The 19433-nt window shown below is 37.7% G+C and overlaps 1 protein-coding gene across 3 annotated transcripts in view; it reads left to right on the forward strand.

Annotated features, from left to right (window-relative positions):
• Positions 1-19433, forward strand: part of adgrd2 (adhesion G protein-coupled receptor D2) — a 56602-nt gene that overhangs the window by 12409 nt on the left and 24760 nt on the right. For all 3 annotated transcript variants that reach the window (XR_015865487.1, XM_088413961.1, XM_088413972.1), the window contains 9 exons: positions 2520-2614; positions 7241-7525; positions 12948-13059; positions 17266-17400; positions 17757-17865; positions 18556-18661; positions 18742-18797; positions 18962-19088; positions 19263-19366. Coding sequence is in view for 2 of the 3 variants with exons in the window: in XM_088413961.1 (XP_088270087.1) it covers positions 2520-2614; positions 7241-7525; positions 12948-13059; positions 17266-17400; positions 17757-17865; positions 18556-18661; positions 18742-18797; positions 18962-19088; positions 19263-19366 (1129 nt within the window). In the remaining variant the exon portion in view is untranslated. The remainder of the gene's footprint in view (positions 1-2519; positions 2615-7240; positions 7526-12947; positions 13060-17265; positions 17401-17756; positions 17866-18555; positions 18662-18741; positions 18798-18961; positions 19089-19262; positions 19367-19433) is intronic.

Genomic DNA, 19433 nt, shown 5'->3' on the forward strand with positions numbered 1-19433 from the left:
ATAGTGAAGTTAAAATAAAGTCAATCTAGTGAACTAGTAGGCATTTTTTGAGCTTACTTATAAACATTATCCAAAGGTTTTATTGATAATAACCAAAATCACTTCACAAGTTCATACATAATTTGGTATTACACTGCCAAATATGGTGCTTTTGGGCATTTTGATATTTACTTTGTAAATATATGTGTTTAAACAATTGTATACAGTAATCACTACTTTCATTTCAAATAGTCCGGGTGCTTAAGGGTTAAAGCTTCAAGAGATGTCATCTGAATAGTGACCAATGAACATTTTTGTCCACTAGTTATGCATGTTGGCATTCGTGTCACACCAGTAGGATTAACGGCAACATGTTACAGTGCACATGTTCACTTGTAAGGGACTAATGTCCACTAGGTGCACTAGTTAGGTTTTTGTTTTACTTTAGTAAAGTTGTGTTTTAAAAATCGATCATTAGTAATGGCATAAATTGTCTAATAGTAACACTAGTTGGGATTTTCCCATCCTTACTAGTTGACTAATGAGGCTCAAAGCATTAACTAGTTCATTTGTAAATTTGAAGATATCCACTAGTTACACTAGTTGGTCTCATTTTGATTTTACTCGTTTACTAGTGAAACATGTTTTCTTACTATAGTAACACTAGTTGAGGCCAGAGTTACTCACTAGTTTACTTGTGACACAGGTTTTCATGTCACTAGTGAACTTGTGGAAGGCATTTTGTCTCACTAGTCACACCCCGAAATGAACTTGTGGAAGATTTGATCAAAAATGTTTGACATTTTCCCTACAAGTATGGCTTTTCTTCTAACTAGATGACACTTACGCAACACTAGAGAACAATAATGCACAACTAGTACAACAAATATTTAACATGTGTATGTATGTTGTACTTGTGAATGTTTTGGGCAAACTAGCTGTCATTTACATAGTAGAAGTTTAACAAAATTTCTTACAAGTTGAAGTGTGCACACAACTAGTAAACTTGTAAAGTGTTGTCATGCAAACATGTGCCCATGTCTAATTAGATTTTTTCAACTAGTGAGATGAAATACGTTCCACTACTTAGCTAGTGAGATGAAAATCTGTGTCACTAGTAAGTTAGTGATGCACCCCAAACCAAAGTAGTTTACGAGTAAGAAAACAAGTGTTTCACTAGTGAAAAAGTAAGGTCAAAATGAGACCAACTAGTGTAACTGGTGAATATATTCATATTTATTAGTGAACTGGTTCACATTTTAAGCCTCGCCAGTCAGCTTTTAAGGCCAAAATAGGTTGTAAGTAGTCAAGCAGTCTGTGTTTCGGCAATCACAAGTTAACATATACTGTAAGAGGCAGCCTCGAGTTAGCTAGCTGCAATTCTTCAGGACAATTTGTAAGCTAGTGTCCCACATGCAAATAGAGTGGGTGGGCTAATCACAAAGTCTGAATCCTGATTGGGGATTAGAATTGTATAGCCAATGGGATTCCTGGATGCACATGTCTGTTCCACCTCCTCATTATTTTTTTTTGTATAACTAGTTAACTAGTGAGCAGATTGGCATCCACTAGTTCTTCTAGTAAGCATTTTGGATCTCACTAGTTGAACTAGTGAGGTCAAATTGTCACACTAATGTAACAATGGATATCTGGTGTGTCACTAGTTAACCAGGAAAACATTTGACACTCACTAGTTAGATATCAAGGCGTGTAGGGGCGTACACTAGTTAAGTTGTCAGTATTTTGTCCGTCACTAGTGTTACTAGGGGGTATTCCAGCTCTCACTCGTGAGCTTGTGCTGCAAATCGTAGGTCACTCACTAGTTAACATGTTTGAATAAGCCACATTTGGTTTCTTAACATGTGCCTGACAATGACAAGGTAGAGTTTCGGTGCAACCCGTGTGAGAAAGTACACAACTAGTGTGGCTGAATCTGCAACTAGTGCTGACAAAGATCGAACGAGTAACTCATGTGAATGTGTGATATCCATGATATCGAATAAATGTTCAAAAGGCTTGCCATATATCTACCCCAAAAATTGTAAATGATGGATGGAAATTGCATTTCCGACATTTTGAGTTCAACGTTTTTTGAGCATTCCTGTCATTTGTCGGTCCGTCAGCAAAACATTCAAAAATAAAATCCTTTTATTCCCATAACATTGCACAATTTGTAGCTCCCTCTCAGATTGTCACAAACACAAACATTCAATATTAAACATTCTTAACAAAGAGGAATGCCACAGCAGGCATTGTAGGCTAAAGTAATGCATGGCCAAGTTCTAAAAGTGTTAGATGCCTGGGAATAGGCATTCTTCCTGTTCCCTTACAGATTTGTTTTACGCCTGATTACACATGGTCAGGTTTAGCTTTCGGATGGCCAATGGGGTTTCTCATCCTCATGGTGACTGCTAGAGCAAATGCATTGACAGTTTAAACATCTCCTTTGGCATTCTGTCATGTTTATAAAAATAAAATGCACCCTTTACACAGCCTGTTACTATACTAGCATTACATTTTTGTTGTTGTTTTTGACACAGAACGCTATGTGAAGATGAAACAGATGAGTGATTCCCAAAGAGCTCAACCCACTGCCTTCATGAGTCATCTGATAAAGCTTTCCAATAACAGCCAGGTAGACAACCCACACATTTTCTTTTTTTACTTTCATGATGGAATTGTTGTTTACTGTGCCTAAGAGTTCCATACTACAAATCCCAATTCCAATGAAGTTCGGATGTTTTGTAAAACCAAAAGAAATGGGTTGATTTGCAAATCCTTTTTATCCTATATTCAATTTAATACTTGACAAACACATGATACAGTATGTAACATTCAAGCAGTGGTGGACCATCAGGGCCAGCAAGGCCGTCTCTGCTGGCCAAACATAAGCTGACATCATTATCATAACAAACTATTATAATATTAATAACTATAATGAAAGTCAATTTCATTTCAAATAAATGTTCTACTATATATATATATATATATATATATATATATATATATATATATATATATATATATATATATATATATATATATATATATATATATATACTTTTTATTTATTTATAAAATCATTATCTGTATTCTGTTCCATTTGGTTACGTTTTCTTTTAGTGTTGTAGTTTTAAATTGGAGTTTTTAGCGAATTAGAATTCAGCTAACTTGTGCAGGCTGTACGTACCCTGCCTGCTCCTGGGGGCGCAAGGGCATTCGCGTTAACAGTTGCGGGCTTCTGCACAAGCGCAGAAGCGCCCCGTATAATTTAATAGACAGCTGTAATAGCCAACCGAGTCATAAGATTGCCATCTCGAGGGCCTCACGTTGAACGTGACATGGATGCTCTCTGCAGGAAGGCGGTGCAATGCTCAACAAGCAAGCTACACGATGTTGGCTTTGGCTAGAAGCGTAGCATAGCGTAGCTATTAACTATCCGGTCGCGACTTGGCCATATTTCTGATTGGGCTAAGCCTGGCAAATAGTTCTGCTGGGAATGCCTTTTGTTTGCAAAGATCGATTTGGTGTGTGGAGCTACATTGGATTTGCAAACTTCAATTGTTTAACCAAGGCAGCAACAAGACACCGTCTGGACGGCTGGACACACGCAATACGGTGCTTTAAAAAAATTTATGGGGACACCCGAGTGGATATACAGTATTGCACATTTCAGTTCGAAGGTAAAGAGAACTCCTCAATGTGCTACGGTGCTTTTAAAAACTTCTTGGGACACCCGAGTGGATATGCAGTATTGTACATCTCAGTTCAAAGGTAAAGAGAGCTACTCAATGTGCTATGGTGCTTTTAAAAACTTTTGGGAACACCCAAGTGGATACAAGTTTTAATGGCTCGTGCGGGTTTAATGACTATTAAAACCTCAGGGAAAGGGCCTGTGTAGCCCAGTAATGCATACGTGTGTGAGTTTGACATTACAGAAGGTGTATGTATGAAAGTCATGGCCCGCCACTGCATTCAAGCAATTATAAAGTCTAAAAATAATTCAACTTAATATTATTATTTTGCAAAAATTCTCCCATTTCTTCCAAAATATTGCAAAAAAGGTGGGATGGGGCAACATTAAACTGGAAAAGTTAAGGAAAGCTCACAAACATCTGCTTGGATCATTCTGCAGGGGAATAGGCTCAATAAATAAGAGTTAGTGTCATGATTCGGCATGAAAAGGGCATTCCCTCTAGGCTCAGTGGTTCACTCGCAAGAGTGGAGCAAAGTTCATCACTTTCTGAAAAAATGAGTTGAAAAATAAGCCAACAGTTGGACATTGGAACTGGGATTTTTCCTTTTGTCCAGGGGTGTCAAACTTGTTTTTGCTTGCGGACCTTATGGAGGAAAATCTATTCCCAAGTGGGCCAGACCAATAAAATCATGCTATATATTTATATAACTTTATAACAAAAACTTCAAATGTATTAGTATTTTTTTCATTACTGTCCAAATACTAAAAGCACAACATCACTATTAATCATAAAACATTAACGTTACTAATAATCAGTGGGCATCCATGACTTTCACACATACGCCTTCAGTGATGTTAGACTCTCAAATAAATACCCCTCGTGCGAACGCATAAGCATTGCTGGGCTAAACAGGCTATTTTCCTTAGCATTTAAACATCCATAGACCTGCATCAGCAATTAAAACTTGTTATTATACGTGATGCTGTTAAAACTTAAAAGAATTAATAATAATTTTAAATGAATATCCACAAAATTTTATGAGATCCAAATTAGAAATCGCAGTTTAATATAAGAACATCATTTTATTTCTTTACTGTTAATTGAATATGAATGAAATAAAATAACACAAACATGTTAAAAATGAAACAATAAAAAAAAGAAAAGGTCTGTACTCAACAAAACAAACAGTGGTCACAAGGTCAGTGTTTTCAATACCTCTTGATTTTTCTTCCTCTCCCTCTTCATCTTTCCCTTCGCACTGAGTACAGTGTATCAACTCGGGTGTCCCCTAAAGTTTTTAAAACCACCGTAGCACATTGAGAAGCTCACTTACCCTTCGAGCTGAGATGTACAATTCTGTATGTTCACTCAGGTGTCCCCAAAAGTTTCTAAAAGCACAGTAGTGTCCAGCCGTGCTTTGGTGTCTCGTTGCTGCCTCGGTTAAACATTTGAAGTTTGTAAATCCAGCATGGCTGCAAACACCAAACTGATCCTTTGCTAACAAAAGGCATTCCCAGCAGAACAATTTTCAGTGCCTCTCAGAAGCCGTAAGCCACGGGTAAAGCTAATTGTTCGTTAATTGGAAGTGGCGAATAAACACCTTCCCCTTCGTGCACAGGTTAGCTCATAGCTATGCTACGCCTTTAATGCAGATCAGCCAAGTTAACACTATTCTGTAGCTTGGCTGCTGTGGATAGCACTGCCTTCCTGCAGTTAGCTTTTTATAATGTCGCGTACAACATAAGGCCTCTAGATGGCAATCTTATGACTTGATTGGCTATTGAAGCTGTCTAATAACTACAGGGGCTGGTTCAAATGTGTATTTGCATGCGGCACAGATGGCCCGCAACTTTTGAAGTGAATGCCCTAGCGCTTAGGGCGGCAGGCAGATTTCATACAGCCTGGCAACAAAATTTAGCTGAATTCAAATAGGCTAAAAACTACAGCACTTGACCCATCGTAACCTAATGGATATGATATGACGTGAAAAGAACGGAATACGGAGAATAATTGTATATATAAACAATACAAAATATATATATTTCGTAAATATTTAGCAAAAATTATCTTTTATTATAGTTATATAATTATTATAGTGTATTATAGTTATGATAATGTCAGGTTATATTAGGCCAGCAAAGAAGGCCTTGCTGGCCCTGACGGCTCATCATTGCTAAACAACTATATATATATATATATATATATATATATATATATATATATATATATATATATATATATATATATATATATACATTAACCTACTTCGCGGTTAATGGGGGCGAAGTCTGAAACCTGCGAAGTAGGGTATCAGTTCCTAGATTTCTATGTACGCCCCAATATAGCCGCAGTAACCATAAACAATCCTTTTTTTGTAGTTTTTGACTATTTTATTTCCTTTCTCCTATTAATTAACATTACATTATCCTTATCAACATTATTAACATTATTGTATATTCATTAAATAACTAATATTGCTCAGTTTGTTGAGAAATTGTTCTCAGGACTGGTTAACTGCACCAAGACTACCGTGAAAGTTGTACGCAAGTCATTACATTGAACTTCTCATTTATTTTGGCTCATGTATGGTGTATCATGTAGTATCTGTTGAATAATAAATCAACAACAATCTTAAAGTCAGTCAGTCTAACCCTAACATATAAACACTCAATCTATGAATTTACTGTATTTTTAGCCGACATTAGCGGGTTAGCAACAACTAACAACAACTACTAACTACAAAATGCAACCTCTACACAAACGAACACATAAACAGAATAAACACTCATCGCTTACTAAACATAGGCAGCAGCGTGCGTTATCAACATAAATGATAATAAACTATAAATATGAGCTTACGTTGTCATTCACTGCATCACCGGAACGAGCCGAATGATGCACAGAGAACGTAAAACAGGAAACGGAAATGCAACGTGACCCGACAATTATTTGATGAATACAGTACTGAATAATGTACTTTTTTGCTTTTTTCAATTTTTGTACATTTTTGCACATTTTTTAAATGATTTTTTATTTAGAAATATTTTTATTTTTTCCTGGAAAAAAACGCGAAATACTGAGACCGCGATATCTGAGACAGCGAAGTAGGAGGGATCACTGTATATACACAATTATTGGAGTGGATCAACTCTTAACACATATGAGGAAGATTTAGACATAAGATAGTAAGTAGGGTGTTTATCATTCGTGGAGAAGAGAAAAGTTGGACAAAAGCAGCTTGATTTATGCATGCACCCAGCCTTATTCTAGGACAGGTTTGCCCAAGTCCAGTCCTCAAAAGCCACTGACCAGCCTGTTTCCCCTCAAGCAACATACCAGATTCAAATGATTAGGATTGTTAGCAGTCTTCCGCAAAGATTGTTGACGAGCTGATAATTGTATTTAGGTGTGTTAGTTGATTGTGTGTTCTTAGGGGTAATGTAAAAATAACATATCCGGCAGAGTGTTTTGTTTCACATTCCTTGACATATCCCAAATCAATCTGGAAGCATTGTGAATGAAATTTATCTGGAAGAAAATTATAATCCCATCTCTATTTTCAGGGAGTACTGGGTCACCAGTCAGGGCTGAACAGTCTGGCCGAAGCTTCTGCCCTGCTGAACGCATCCGTCCAGGCTTTGCAGGACACAAGGCAGGAGGGACTTCAGCCAAGAGACATGGTTTCCCTCATTCAGTTGCTGTCTCTGGCTGCTGATATTCCCCCACAGTTTGCTGGTTCCACCAACCGCACCAAGGAGAACATCCAGGAATTAAGCCAACACTTCATCAGTGTGGCTGACAGCATCATCAGCCAGGACAATGCCTTTAAGTGGCAGGCCATCAAAGAGGTAGCATGCTCCTTTTTCTCAGCTCTTTCTCTCTGTTGCCCTTTTGGCTCTGCTTTTTACCATTTTAACAGGTAACATGCTGCCGCAACTGTCACGATTCCTCCACGTGGAAAAATACATACAAAATATGAATACATTTGGAATACATTTTGAATACATGTGAAAACATTTTAGTTTCATGCAGGTTCTGTTAACCTGCGTTTTTGAAGCTTGTAGTATTTCTTAAATGAATTTCCTTTGTACTCCATTATTTGCATTTATTTATTTATTTATTTAATTGGTCTTGACCAAGAGGGACGGCCCTCATCTCCCATCCGGAAGTTGTTGGCTCGATTCCTGACCTTGACGACCATGTCAAAGTGTATAAGAAACTAAACTGAATTTGATCCCAGTTAACAAGCCTCCATTGGTGTGTGAATGGATGAATCTGGGCCTTTATAAAGCTCTTTCAACATCATATAATGTAGACAGCTATTTAAGTCAACTAAATTCACCATTATTAATGAGCTTTAAGGTAGATGAGTGGTGATTATATCTGCCTCACAGACAGGATTTTCTGCGTCTGAATCTTAGCTCAAGATTTCATGTGTGTACTGTACAAATTCAACAGCAGATATCTTCAGTTAACTTTCACAGGGGTCCAATTGCAAGCGACTTCTGAGGGTCAAAGGTCAGGACCACAAAATGTTCTGATTTGTACGGCTGATTAATCAAACATTCTCAAAATGGCAATTCAGGTCAGCCTAAACATAGGTCTCAAACTCCAGTCCTTGAGGGCCGCAAATCTGCATGTTTTCCATACTGCTCTCTTAAACACACCTGATTCAAATGATTAGGATACTTTTCAAGCTCCTGCAGAGCTTGCTGATGAGCTCAAAATTTGATTCAGGTAAGTTAATGACATAAGCATCAAAAACATGCAGGATTGTGGCTCTCGAGGACTGGAGTTTGAGACCTATGGTTTACTTCAAATTGTATATTGATACCTGCCAGTCAAAAAAGAAACTAAAGATTAGAATAGAATGTCTTCATTGTCATTGTCTAAACGCCACAAGACAATTAGGATTGCTGCTCTGATTGCTGCACATTAAATAAAACAGGATGAAAAATAAGTAGAATAAATATTATAGAATAAAAAGCATTATTTCTCAGTGTGCATTTGGTATTTTCACTTTGACTTTGTCAAAATGCTAACCGTGGCAAACATTGATTTACTCTTTTGGGGGAACCTGTCACTCATTTAGTTTTCCTCTACTCGGCTCTCATTTGTGTTATTCTGTGAATCATATCTCCGAGTTCAATGGCTATGCTTGGCTTCTTTTTCTTTTTTTATATTCCCACTTTTATATTTCTGCTTTTTACGAAAGCATGAGTCGCAACAGTTGTACGCAGCCTTCTGCAAGAATAGAAAATTACACCTTTATCATTTCAATCTTAAAATCCATATTCGCTGAACTTGACGGAGCCATGATCAAGCCTTCAATCCTGAAAATGTTATTTCTTGTGGACAAATGGTTGGTTTGTATAATTATGGTAAGCAGCGTACAGTATTTAGGAAAACAAATTTTAAAAAAAGAACCATTTGATTCCTTTCTTTGACCTTTCTTGACAATCGAAAGTGGCTCCGCATGAGACCTTGACTTGGTCCCGGCCTGGATCACGCTTTTCCAAGTGTGCACATGTACCTCTCACATCACTAAGCTTCTTAAAACAACTGAACCGTCTGAAAATGACCGCAGGTGTCTATACAAGTGAATAATTGTGAGATGTGCCTTTTATTTTTGAGTAAGAAAAGAAATCCTGCATAGACAAATATCATTTGCACTACAGGAAAACATCCACTCTTGCCGAAGCCAGCTGGGATCCAGTATTTTTTTTTTTTTTAACATATATTTGCCTTTCTAATTTACGTTCGTCAAAAAAGACATTGTAACGTTATATGATCAATCCAGATAGTCCCTCATGCAAAATCATGTATTTCTGCAACGCACCGCTAGAGAGCAATGTTTTTCTTCACAAATTGATGAACATACCGTGAAGTTATCCGGGACAAGTGTATAAGGCCATCAATCGCTTTTTCAAGCTCCATATTCCTGGGTCAAAACATCCCACCTGAAAAATGTTCATATATGTAGCTATGACATTTCCCTATATGAAAACTACACGCTTAAGAGTACATTACACACTACATGGAAGCTAACATTCAGACAGCAATGAAGACACAAGTCAGTGGCAGGCCGTGACTTACACACATTTACGCCTTCTGTGATGTCAGACTGTCCAATAAATAGCCCCCATGCGCACACGCACGTATTACTGGGCTACACAGGCTATTTTCCGGAGCTTTTAAACGTCAATAAACCCGTATCAGCCATTAAAACTTGTCACTGTACGCGATGCCGTCAAAACTTAAAAATATTAAAAATAATATAAATATCCACGAAATTTTATGAACTCCAAATTACAAATTGCAGTTCAATAAAAGAACATCATTTTGTTTCTTTACTATTAATTGAATATGAACGAAATAAAATAACAAATTCAAAATGTCACAATAAATAAGGAAAAGGCTTGCACTCACCAAAACAAACAGCGATCACAATTGATCAGTCTTTTCAATATCTCCCGATTTTTTTCACCTTTTCATTATGGAGGTCTCTTACTTTTGCCACTCAGACGTACAGTGTATCCACTGGGTGTTCCAAAAGTTTTTTAAAAGCACCGTAGCACATTGAGGAGCTTTCTTAAACTTCGAACTGAGATGTACAATACAGTGGACCTTCATGTTACAGCATCCCTGGCTTACATTTTTTTCATGTTGCGATGTGGAATACTGAGTTTTTTCGTCCCCTCTTGACGGTATTTTCCCGACTTTGCGACAAGAAAAAGTGTCATGATTCTCGGGGTTGGCTGTATTTTTGTTGTTTTACTTCCATCTGCTGGCCTTTTTAGGTAATTGCACTTATTTACTATTGGTCAAACTCCTTCCATGCAACACGTCACTACAATGCTGGTGGTCGGCGTGTCTTCAATACAATGCTGTGGTTAAAAACCGTATTTGTAATGCATTTTACTGCTTAATTCAAAGTTGAATGGGTTAGCCATGGGTCCCAAGATTGCAAGTGATGTTAAAGAGAGAAGTAAGAAGATGATTTATATGGAAACAATGCTGGAAATAACCCTTCTTAGGCAATATGGGCATAATAAGCACCACTCAAAGGTAAATAAATCCTTTCTATATTTTTTTTATGATGTTTTCTGATTGTATACATGTATATTATTTATATGTTGCACTTGCTATACTATTTTGGTATCAATATTTTATATGTATGTACAATTTTGATGTTTTTACCTGGGGTTCTAAACGCATTAGCTATTTAACGCAGGTTTGGATTGCCCGCCATACGCCTTTCGAGCCCTAATCTCGTAACGCTGTACTGTATATCCACTGCAAATCCAGTGTAGCTCCAAACACCAAATTGGTCCTGTGCAAACAAAAGGCATTCCCAGCAAACTATTTGCCACGGTTAGCCTGTGGTAGCCCAGTTGGAAATATGGCCAAGTCGGGACAGGTGAGCTAATAGCTACGCTATGCCTCTAAAGCAGTAAGGCAAAGCCAACACCACGTAGCTTGCTTTTTGAGTATTGCACCGCCTTCCTGCAGTGAGCATCCACCCACGGCACGTTCAACGTGAGACCTCAAGATGGCGATCTTATGACTCGGTTGGCTATTACTGCTTTCTATTAAGTTATACGGCTGCTCACATATCCATCTGCGCTTGCGCAGAAGTCCGCGCCGTGTTGATGCAATTGCCTTTTGGCTAAGGCAGATTACATACAGCCTGGTGACACAAGTTAACTGAATTCTAATTGGCTAAAACCTCCAACATAAAACTACAACACTAAAGGAGCATAACCAAATGCATATAATATGACATGAAAAGAATGGAATATGGAGAATAATTATACATACACACATACATAAATACATATATATATATATATATATATATATATATATATATATATATATATATATATATATATATATATATATATATATATATATATATATAAATGAAAATGACTTTCATTATAGTTATTATAATTATTTGAGTTTATTATGATAATGTCAGGTTATGTTAGCCCAGTACAGAAGTGTTGTGGAAAGTGTGATAGAACTATCATTTATGACACGCAAAATTTTCTACACTTTTTGTTCAATTTGGTGTTACTAGTAATTGGAGTTAATTTCAGTCGACTTGGGCAAGAAGTCAAATGGATCAATTGTCAGGGCACATAGACAGCTGTTCACATTCAGATTTGTATTTAGAGGCAATTTAAGTTTTTCATTTAGACTAACATGCCCAATTTTGGAAAGTGTTAGAAGCCAGGAGCCCATGAAGAAGAAAAAAAACACAATCTACTCAAGTAGGGAGCATGGAAACTCAAAACTACCATGTTTCATTGGCGATTTGAAGCAAATAACATGTCAAACAGACTTGCTAACCACATTTCATTGCTGCCTGCTATTTATTGTAAATGGTTACTTGAGTGCCGTTCGATAGTTATTGCTCTACCATATGGTGCTCTAAGTGCTTTACAAGACAATCAATCTGTGAATTCCTCTTATTATTATTATTATTATTATTATTATTATTATTATTATTATTATTATTATTATTATTATTATTATTATCATCAGTGCTCACAGAAGCCTGCATTTTTTTAAAAAGTCCTCTTTCCACTGTGTTTATGATGTGCTTGTGGAACCATATGAAGGCAAGTCCTGACAAGTGTTGTGTTCGCTTTAGCGCTCACCTCCCTTCCCCCTCGCAACACTCCAAGGCCATCTCAACCCACATTCAATGGATGAGCATCTCTTTGACAAACTGTTGCCATGCTCTTCCTCTAACTGCCTCCTTACCACACTGCCCCTGCTTGTATCTAAGGCTTTGCTCTCCTGAACATAATGTTTAGAATGAGATTTCAAAGATGACAATGGAAAAATGCACAATTACCTACCACTGCATTACTGGCTTATTCGTTGGAATTTGTGAGTGTTATTCAGCCAAACTGTACTTAGGCTCTGGAAACACTGAAGGATGTAGAAAACATCCTGGTTTGAGATGGATTACTACAGTTGGTTAATTAATGAAACCTATTGTAACTAGTGTTCTATAGTAAGGGGCTCAGTCCATCAGTTCCTTTTGAATATTGTCGATGAAACTTTTTGAACGTTTATCCAAGAAAAATATGTTTAAAGCTGAGGCCATCACCACCTTGTGTTCCATAATCAGTTCATTTAATTGGCCTGTGGCACAATATGTTCTGTATATGTATGTTTTTATATATCACTATTGCTGAGCCTAAAACTGAACAAAGAGTGGTTGGTAACATGTCAGTGGTTGATGTGCTATAGGTGGTGAATGGTCCAATGGATGTGGTGAAGAGTATTGACCGGATGGTGACCAGCTTGAGCTCCGGGTTGATGGCAGAGAGTGATCACCTGACTTTTCACAGCCCCAACATCAGTGAGTGTCACACACCATGGGTTGGATGGCCCAAGTCACACAAATATAATGATGCCACCATTATTTTTTTTTTGAGACTTACTTGGATAAAACTCATGAAAGACCTGAAAAGACTTTTAATTAAATGTTTTATGATTGTATGTAATATTTTATGGTTTTATGTAGTATTAATATTTTATGATTAATACAAATGTTGCACTTGTTCTATTTTGGACAGTGTCAAAAAAAGAGTAATAAATGTGAAGTTGTGGGTTTTTTTTTTTACCCCCCTTCTAAAATGCCTTCTCCTAATTGCTATATTTAGGCCAAAAACAAACGGGACTTGGCCTTTTTTTTGTTCGTATCAGTGAGAGGTCACAATCAGGTAACAATCAGGTAACAATAGGAAACAAAAACAAAATGCTTAAGAAGCTGGGGAAGAGGAACAAAATGTACATGTGAAATCAAACAAGCAAACACTCAAACTAAAAGTAGCGGACTTTTCTACCGCGCAATTTCCGGGTCCCCAAACATTTCTGCCAGGACCCATAGTTTTCAAGTATTGTGGGTCCCTGGGACACAACAGTTTTTGGAAGTAAAATGAGCACTGAATCTTCATTTGAGATTTTGTTGTTCAGAGGTTCAAAAATAATACCTATCAAAATGGTGTGCAGTTACTTTTACTTTTGAATAAAAAGTATTAAAAACTTATATATATATATATATATATATATATATATATATATATATATATATATATATATATATATATATATATATATATATAAATATATATAAATATATAAATATATATATATATATATATAATTTTTGATAATACTAATTTTAATAATTATACATTTACTTTAAAGTGCCTTTCTTGACACCCAAAAACACCAAACAATCTTACTTTAAGTTCAATAAAACAACAATTACAAGTTTAATAAAAATAAAAACAGAAAGGAGCAAGAGCAAAAATGACATTGGATTGAGTTGGTTGTTTTAAACAGGTGAATTGCGTGAAAGCGTCTGTTCTGAACTGCCATGGTTCTGCAGTCTTGGTGCAAACCAAGCATTTTTTTCTCCTCCTTGTGTCATAGTAGGAAAAGTATTCTTCCCTGAGTGTGTACCCTTGGTCACGTGACTGGGAAAATATTGTGTCCTGTTTGCATAGTCATCTGGCTTGAAATTGAAGACACGAGTTTGGAAATGTGTTGCCTCCTCATTATTGACAGCGCTGCAACCAAATGTTGCTATAATCACAAAGGCCCCCTAAACAGTTGTTGGAAAAGTAAGCAAACACAACACTGCTACCCTTGTGTCCATTCGCCACTCTGTGAGATTGGAGCCTTAGAAGTGCTATCTTAAAATATGGAGCTACTTGTTGATGCCATATAATTTTTTTTTTATAACAAAACAGACCAGGAACCCAGTACAAAGGTGTTGTCACAGTGAAAACATGATAAGTGAACGTATATCTTCTTCTTTCCCCTTTAGGGTTGCTGCAGTGAATCAATTGCTTACATCAGAGCCTCTCTCTTGTCTCCTCATCTTTCACACCAACTCCCTCCATCTCCTTCTTGACTATATCTATAAAGCTCCTCTTTGGTCTTCCTCTAGTGCCGAGCAATTCAAAACGCATGTCCGAAAATTCTCAGTCTGACATCTGACTTAATCTCTTAAACCTCTAACATGTGCTGTCCCTCTGTATTCAATCCTAACCCTATCCATCATAACAGTAACCCTGCCTCCCAAAGAGAAGCTCATTTCTCCATCTCCATACCGCCATCTCTGCCCCCTGTCTTTTCCTCAATGGCAGTGTCTCCAGGCCAAACATTAACTCTGGTCTCACCACACGTGTATACCTTTAGTTGAAACTAGTCATCACACATCACACTTGACACATTTATCCACATATTCAAGTTTCTGTACATGGTTCTCCACCTCTTTTCCACACTCTCCACCTTCTTGATCTCTTCTCCCCCTATCTTCACTCCCCACTTAGGTCAGTCTCATTCACACACACAAACTCAATTTTCTTTTGGCTGACCTTCATTTCTTTTTTCCAGGATAAACCTCTACCGTTCTAGATTCTCCTTCTCCTGTTCCCTCCTCTCTGCATATCACAATGTCATCTGCAAATATCATAGTCCAGGGTGATTCCTGTTTAATCTCGTCTGTCAGCCCGTCCATCACAGTAGTAAACAAGAAAGTGACCAGAGCTGATCCCTGATGCAATCCCACCTCCACCTTGATCTCCGTCACACCTACAGTACACCTCACCTCTGTCTTACTGTCCTTGTACATGCACTGCAGTGCTTTAACATACTTCTCTGTCCCTACAAACTTCTTCATACAAAAACAGAGTTCCTCTTTGGGTACTATTTCATAAGCTTTTTACTTATCTACAAGACTAATCGCACTCCCTCTGACCTTGTCTGTTGTTTTCTATCAATACCCAAAGGCAAATACTGCATCAGAAATGCTCCTTTTAAGCATAAAACCATACTGTTGCTCACAAATGCTCACTTTTGCCTTAAGTGTATCTTCAACCCTTCCTAATAGCTTCATTGTATGGCTCATCAATTTTATTCCCCTTGTTCTTAAAAATGGGCACCAGCATCCTTCTCCATTCTTCTCCATTCCTCAGGCATCTTCTCACTATCTAAGATCCTGTTAAACAACTCAGTCAGAAACTCTCCTGGTATCTCACCAAGACACTTCCGTACCTTCACAGGTATATCACAGCCGAGTGGCTTTCCACTCCTCATCCTCTTCACTGCCCGTCTAACTTCAGCCATACTAATCTTTGGTACTCATGTAACACCACCTCTTCTGCTCTCCATTCTCTTTCATTTAACTCAGTCATTAACTCATTTTCCATTTTCCTATCACACTACTGGGATCTCTATCCATCAATGTCTCGCTTGCCAACCTGTATAGGTCAGGCCTTCCTTGGCTGTCAAACCTCACATGCAAGTCACCGTAAGCCCTTTAAGTATATGAATAAGCAAAAATATACATAATATACATAAGCAAAAATAATAAAAAAATATAGTTATATGAAAACATCTGCATAAAAACGTATATATTTTATGAACTGTTATCATTCTTGTAGTTTTGATCAACATTTTTCTTTTTTTTTTTCATATTCTAAAGTAACCTTTTTCATCCATCAGATAGTATGCCTTGAGCTCAATAATCAGGTCAACCGCAGCTGACTTTATTTCTATTTACATCATTTTTGCATTGTCATTCCTTAACTTTGAAAAATTGTAGAACACCTAGTTTGACAGAATGAATAGAAAACAACAGGAGTTGTGGTTTGTGACAAAGAACAGGATCCTGGACACAAGTGGCTGAGATGGGCTACCTTTGCAGGGTGTCCTGGCTCTTCCTAGAGATACGGTACGACGCTCCGTCATCCGAGAGAGGCTCAGTCGGGCCGCCCATTCTCTGCGGTGACAGAAGCCAGTTGAGGTGGCCCGGGCATCTGGTTACGATGCCTTCTCTGTACGCCTCCTTGGCAAGGTGTTACAGGCATGTCCTACTGGGAAGAGGCTTCAGGGTTGAGTGTCGATCAATATCTGTCAGTTGACCTGGGAATTGGACATCCCCCGGAGTAGCTGGGTGAAGTGGCTGCGGAGAGGGAAATATGGGCTTCTTTGCTGTAGCTGCTACCCCCGCAACCCGATCCCAGATAATAATGATGGATGGATGGATGGATGGATGAAGTGGAAAATACAGATACATTTGTCATCAAATGCAGAGAGTAAAGGTAAAAAGTCTTCAGAAAAATAAAAACTCATTGAAAAGCACCTGAAAATTCTACTTAAATACAAGAATAAAGGATTTCTTGTTATGTCTCCTAAGTAATGTCTCATTTTAAAGGAGTAAACCCCATATCAATTTTTTGCCGGTAAACTTTATAAACAGTTGTCTACTAATGCTTTCTTCCACCTGTCATGATCATTATTTGTCTTCTCATTGGACAAGCAGAGATTTCAAAAGTCACTTTGCAAATCTGACGTAGTCGCTCTGCCTCTCAAATGCCTCCTTAGCAAGTTGAGAAATGAAATATCACTTCAGTGTAAATGTTGCTGTCACTTTTACTTCTCGCAAGTTCTACGGGCTTTGTGCCATTTAAAGATATTAGGGAGGGGTAGAGCAAGAGTCTGGTTGGAGGTTGAGTACCTCTTTAAATTTGCTTTGCTCTCTTTTTTACAGAATTAGCAGTGCAGCAGCAGAGACTTCATGGAACATCCAAAGGAACAAGTTTCTGTGGGCCTGAAACGGAAAAACACTTTAACTCAGACTGTATTTTGGTCCCACATCAAAAAGTGCAGGATCTGCTGAACAAAGGTAGACTGAGCACACCAAGAACCAATCATTTTCTTTCACTCACATTCACTTAAGTCAATTGCATATTCAGACTCACATCATTTGTTGCAACACAGCCCCAGTTCTGTTTGCCAAGGAGACACATTCAGTCATACAAGTGAACGCATCGACTATGAACAGACTTGAGAATGTGTAGAATGCATTCATATTTTTATCATCCAAGGTCGTGCAGTAAAGTGCGGATGAAGGCACACTGCTGAGTTTTGCAACAACTATTCATCTTGAACAATAAATGATCCTAAACGTCTGCATTGGTTCCTTTATTGATGTGGTGAAAATTGATGCCATCTTAATTTGTAATTGTGCCTAATGTATAGGATTCCACAAGCTCACACTGATCAACACGTGGTATGGTTCTCTGCGACCTCTTTTCAATCCTGAAGGGAATATCAGCATGGTTCCTACTGTCTCTGATGGAAGCCAAAGGTATTGTGCAAGAAAACAGCAATTTTCTCTTCCAATTTAGTCCTCTTTTCAGCTGCTAACATTTACTTTTATTGTATACTTGTTATCGGATAATATAAGATTGCAACACAATTTTTGCTTCAACTCACGCCTCTAGTCCAAGGGTTGGCAACCCAAAATGTTGAAAGAGCAATATTGAACGCAAAAAATAAATAAATCTGTCTGGAGCCACAATTTTTTTATTAAGTCTTATATAAGCCTTAAAATGAAGGCAACACATGTCGTACGTGTCTATACGTATTAGCTATATTAGCCTACGATCAAAATCAAATAAAAGGCTCCAATAACGAGCCTTCCTGAATAAATGTTTATCTGTCCCTGCAGCACATGCATCCTGGAGGGATTGATGCACCAACATGACAACTCTTTTGTACAATGGTGCTTTAAGTTTAACTTCCATCACAATATTTATTATGCTTCATTAACTTGTTGAAATTATAGAAACACTAATGAAAAAATCCCATTTTTATTGTCATTTTTTTTTAATTAAAAAGAAATAAACAATGAAATGCCATCCTCAGACCTGAGCCACAAAACACAATAATATCCTTATGTGTAATTCTAAATATATTCTCTCCTGACAAAAAGCAAATTGATTTGCAAATGTAAGCAAAGTCACAGTATTGACTGATGTAAATGTTTGTGCTTTAGGTATTTGGGGACAATACTGGGCTCCTCTGTCATATCCACTACAGTGTTGGGAGACAACCAACATGTTAATACAGCAGTCCACTTTCAACTCCGTCACAAAGTGCAGGTGAGTCAGATTTAAATACAGTACTCACAATTATTCTTTCGATCATCACATTTATCATATTGGCTCGATGTATCCAACAGAATCCGGTGGGTGCTGTGTACGACCCGGTGTGCGCCTTCTGGGATTTTAATCTCACGTAAGATTGCTTGGGAACAACATGAAAAAAATGTTTTTTCGCATGCCTTTCTAATGCCGAAGTTATCTTACAATGAAGATTAGCCCCAAAACTTCAAGATATTAGAATATTTCCATTCTTCTCATTCTGTATGGTTTGGATGAATCATATCTGTGTCTATCTAGTCCTGAGGCTGGTGGATGGTGGAATACTAAAGGGTGCGAGGTCGTTTCCAAACAATACGGCTACACTGTGTGTTACTGCAATCACACTACGAATTTTGCATTGCTACTACAGGTGTATGAAGCCCAGGTAATATTCACTCTCTTTATTCAAGTTTTTTTTTTTTTTCATCTGTGTTTTGCTGCTCTTAGTTTATTATATAATGTATTCGGGGCATGGGTTGTGCATATGTGTGTGTGCGTGTGTGTGCATCTGGGTGCGTGTGTGTGTGTGTGTGTGTGTGTGTGTGTACGCGCATTTCAGCCAAGCCCAGAAAACAAAAAAGCTCTGCAGGTGCTGACGTTCATTGGCTGTGGAGTGTCGCTGTGTGGCCTCCTCTTCACCTTCATCCTCTTCATTGCTGTGGGGTGAGTCATAAATATCACAGAGCACAGCCTTTAAAGCACAGAGGTTGAAAAGCATTTCACAAACCTA

Source organism: Hippichthys cyanospilos, chromosome 1 (genome assembly GCF_059441005.1).
Source record: "Hippichthys cyanospilos isolate Australia breed blue-spotted pipefish chromosome 1, RoL_Hcya_1.0, whole genome shotgun sequence".
NCBI lineage: Eukaryota > Metazoa > Chordata > Actinopteri > Syngnathiformes > Syngnathidae > Hippichthys > Hippichthys cyanospilos.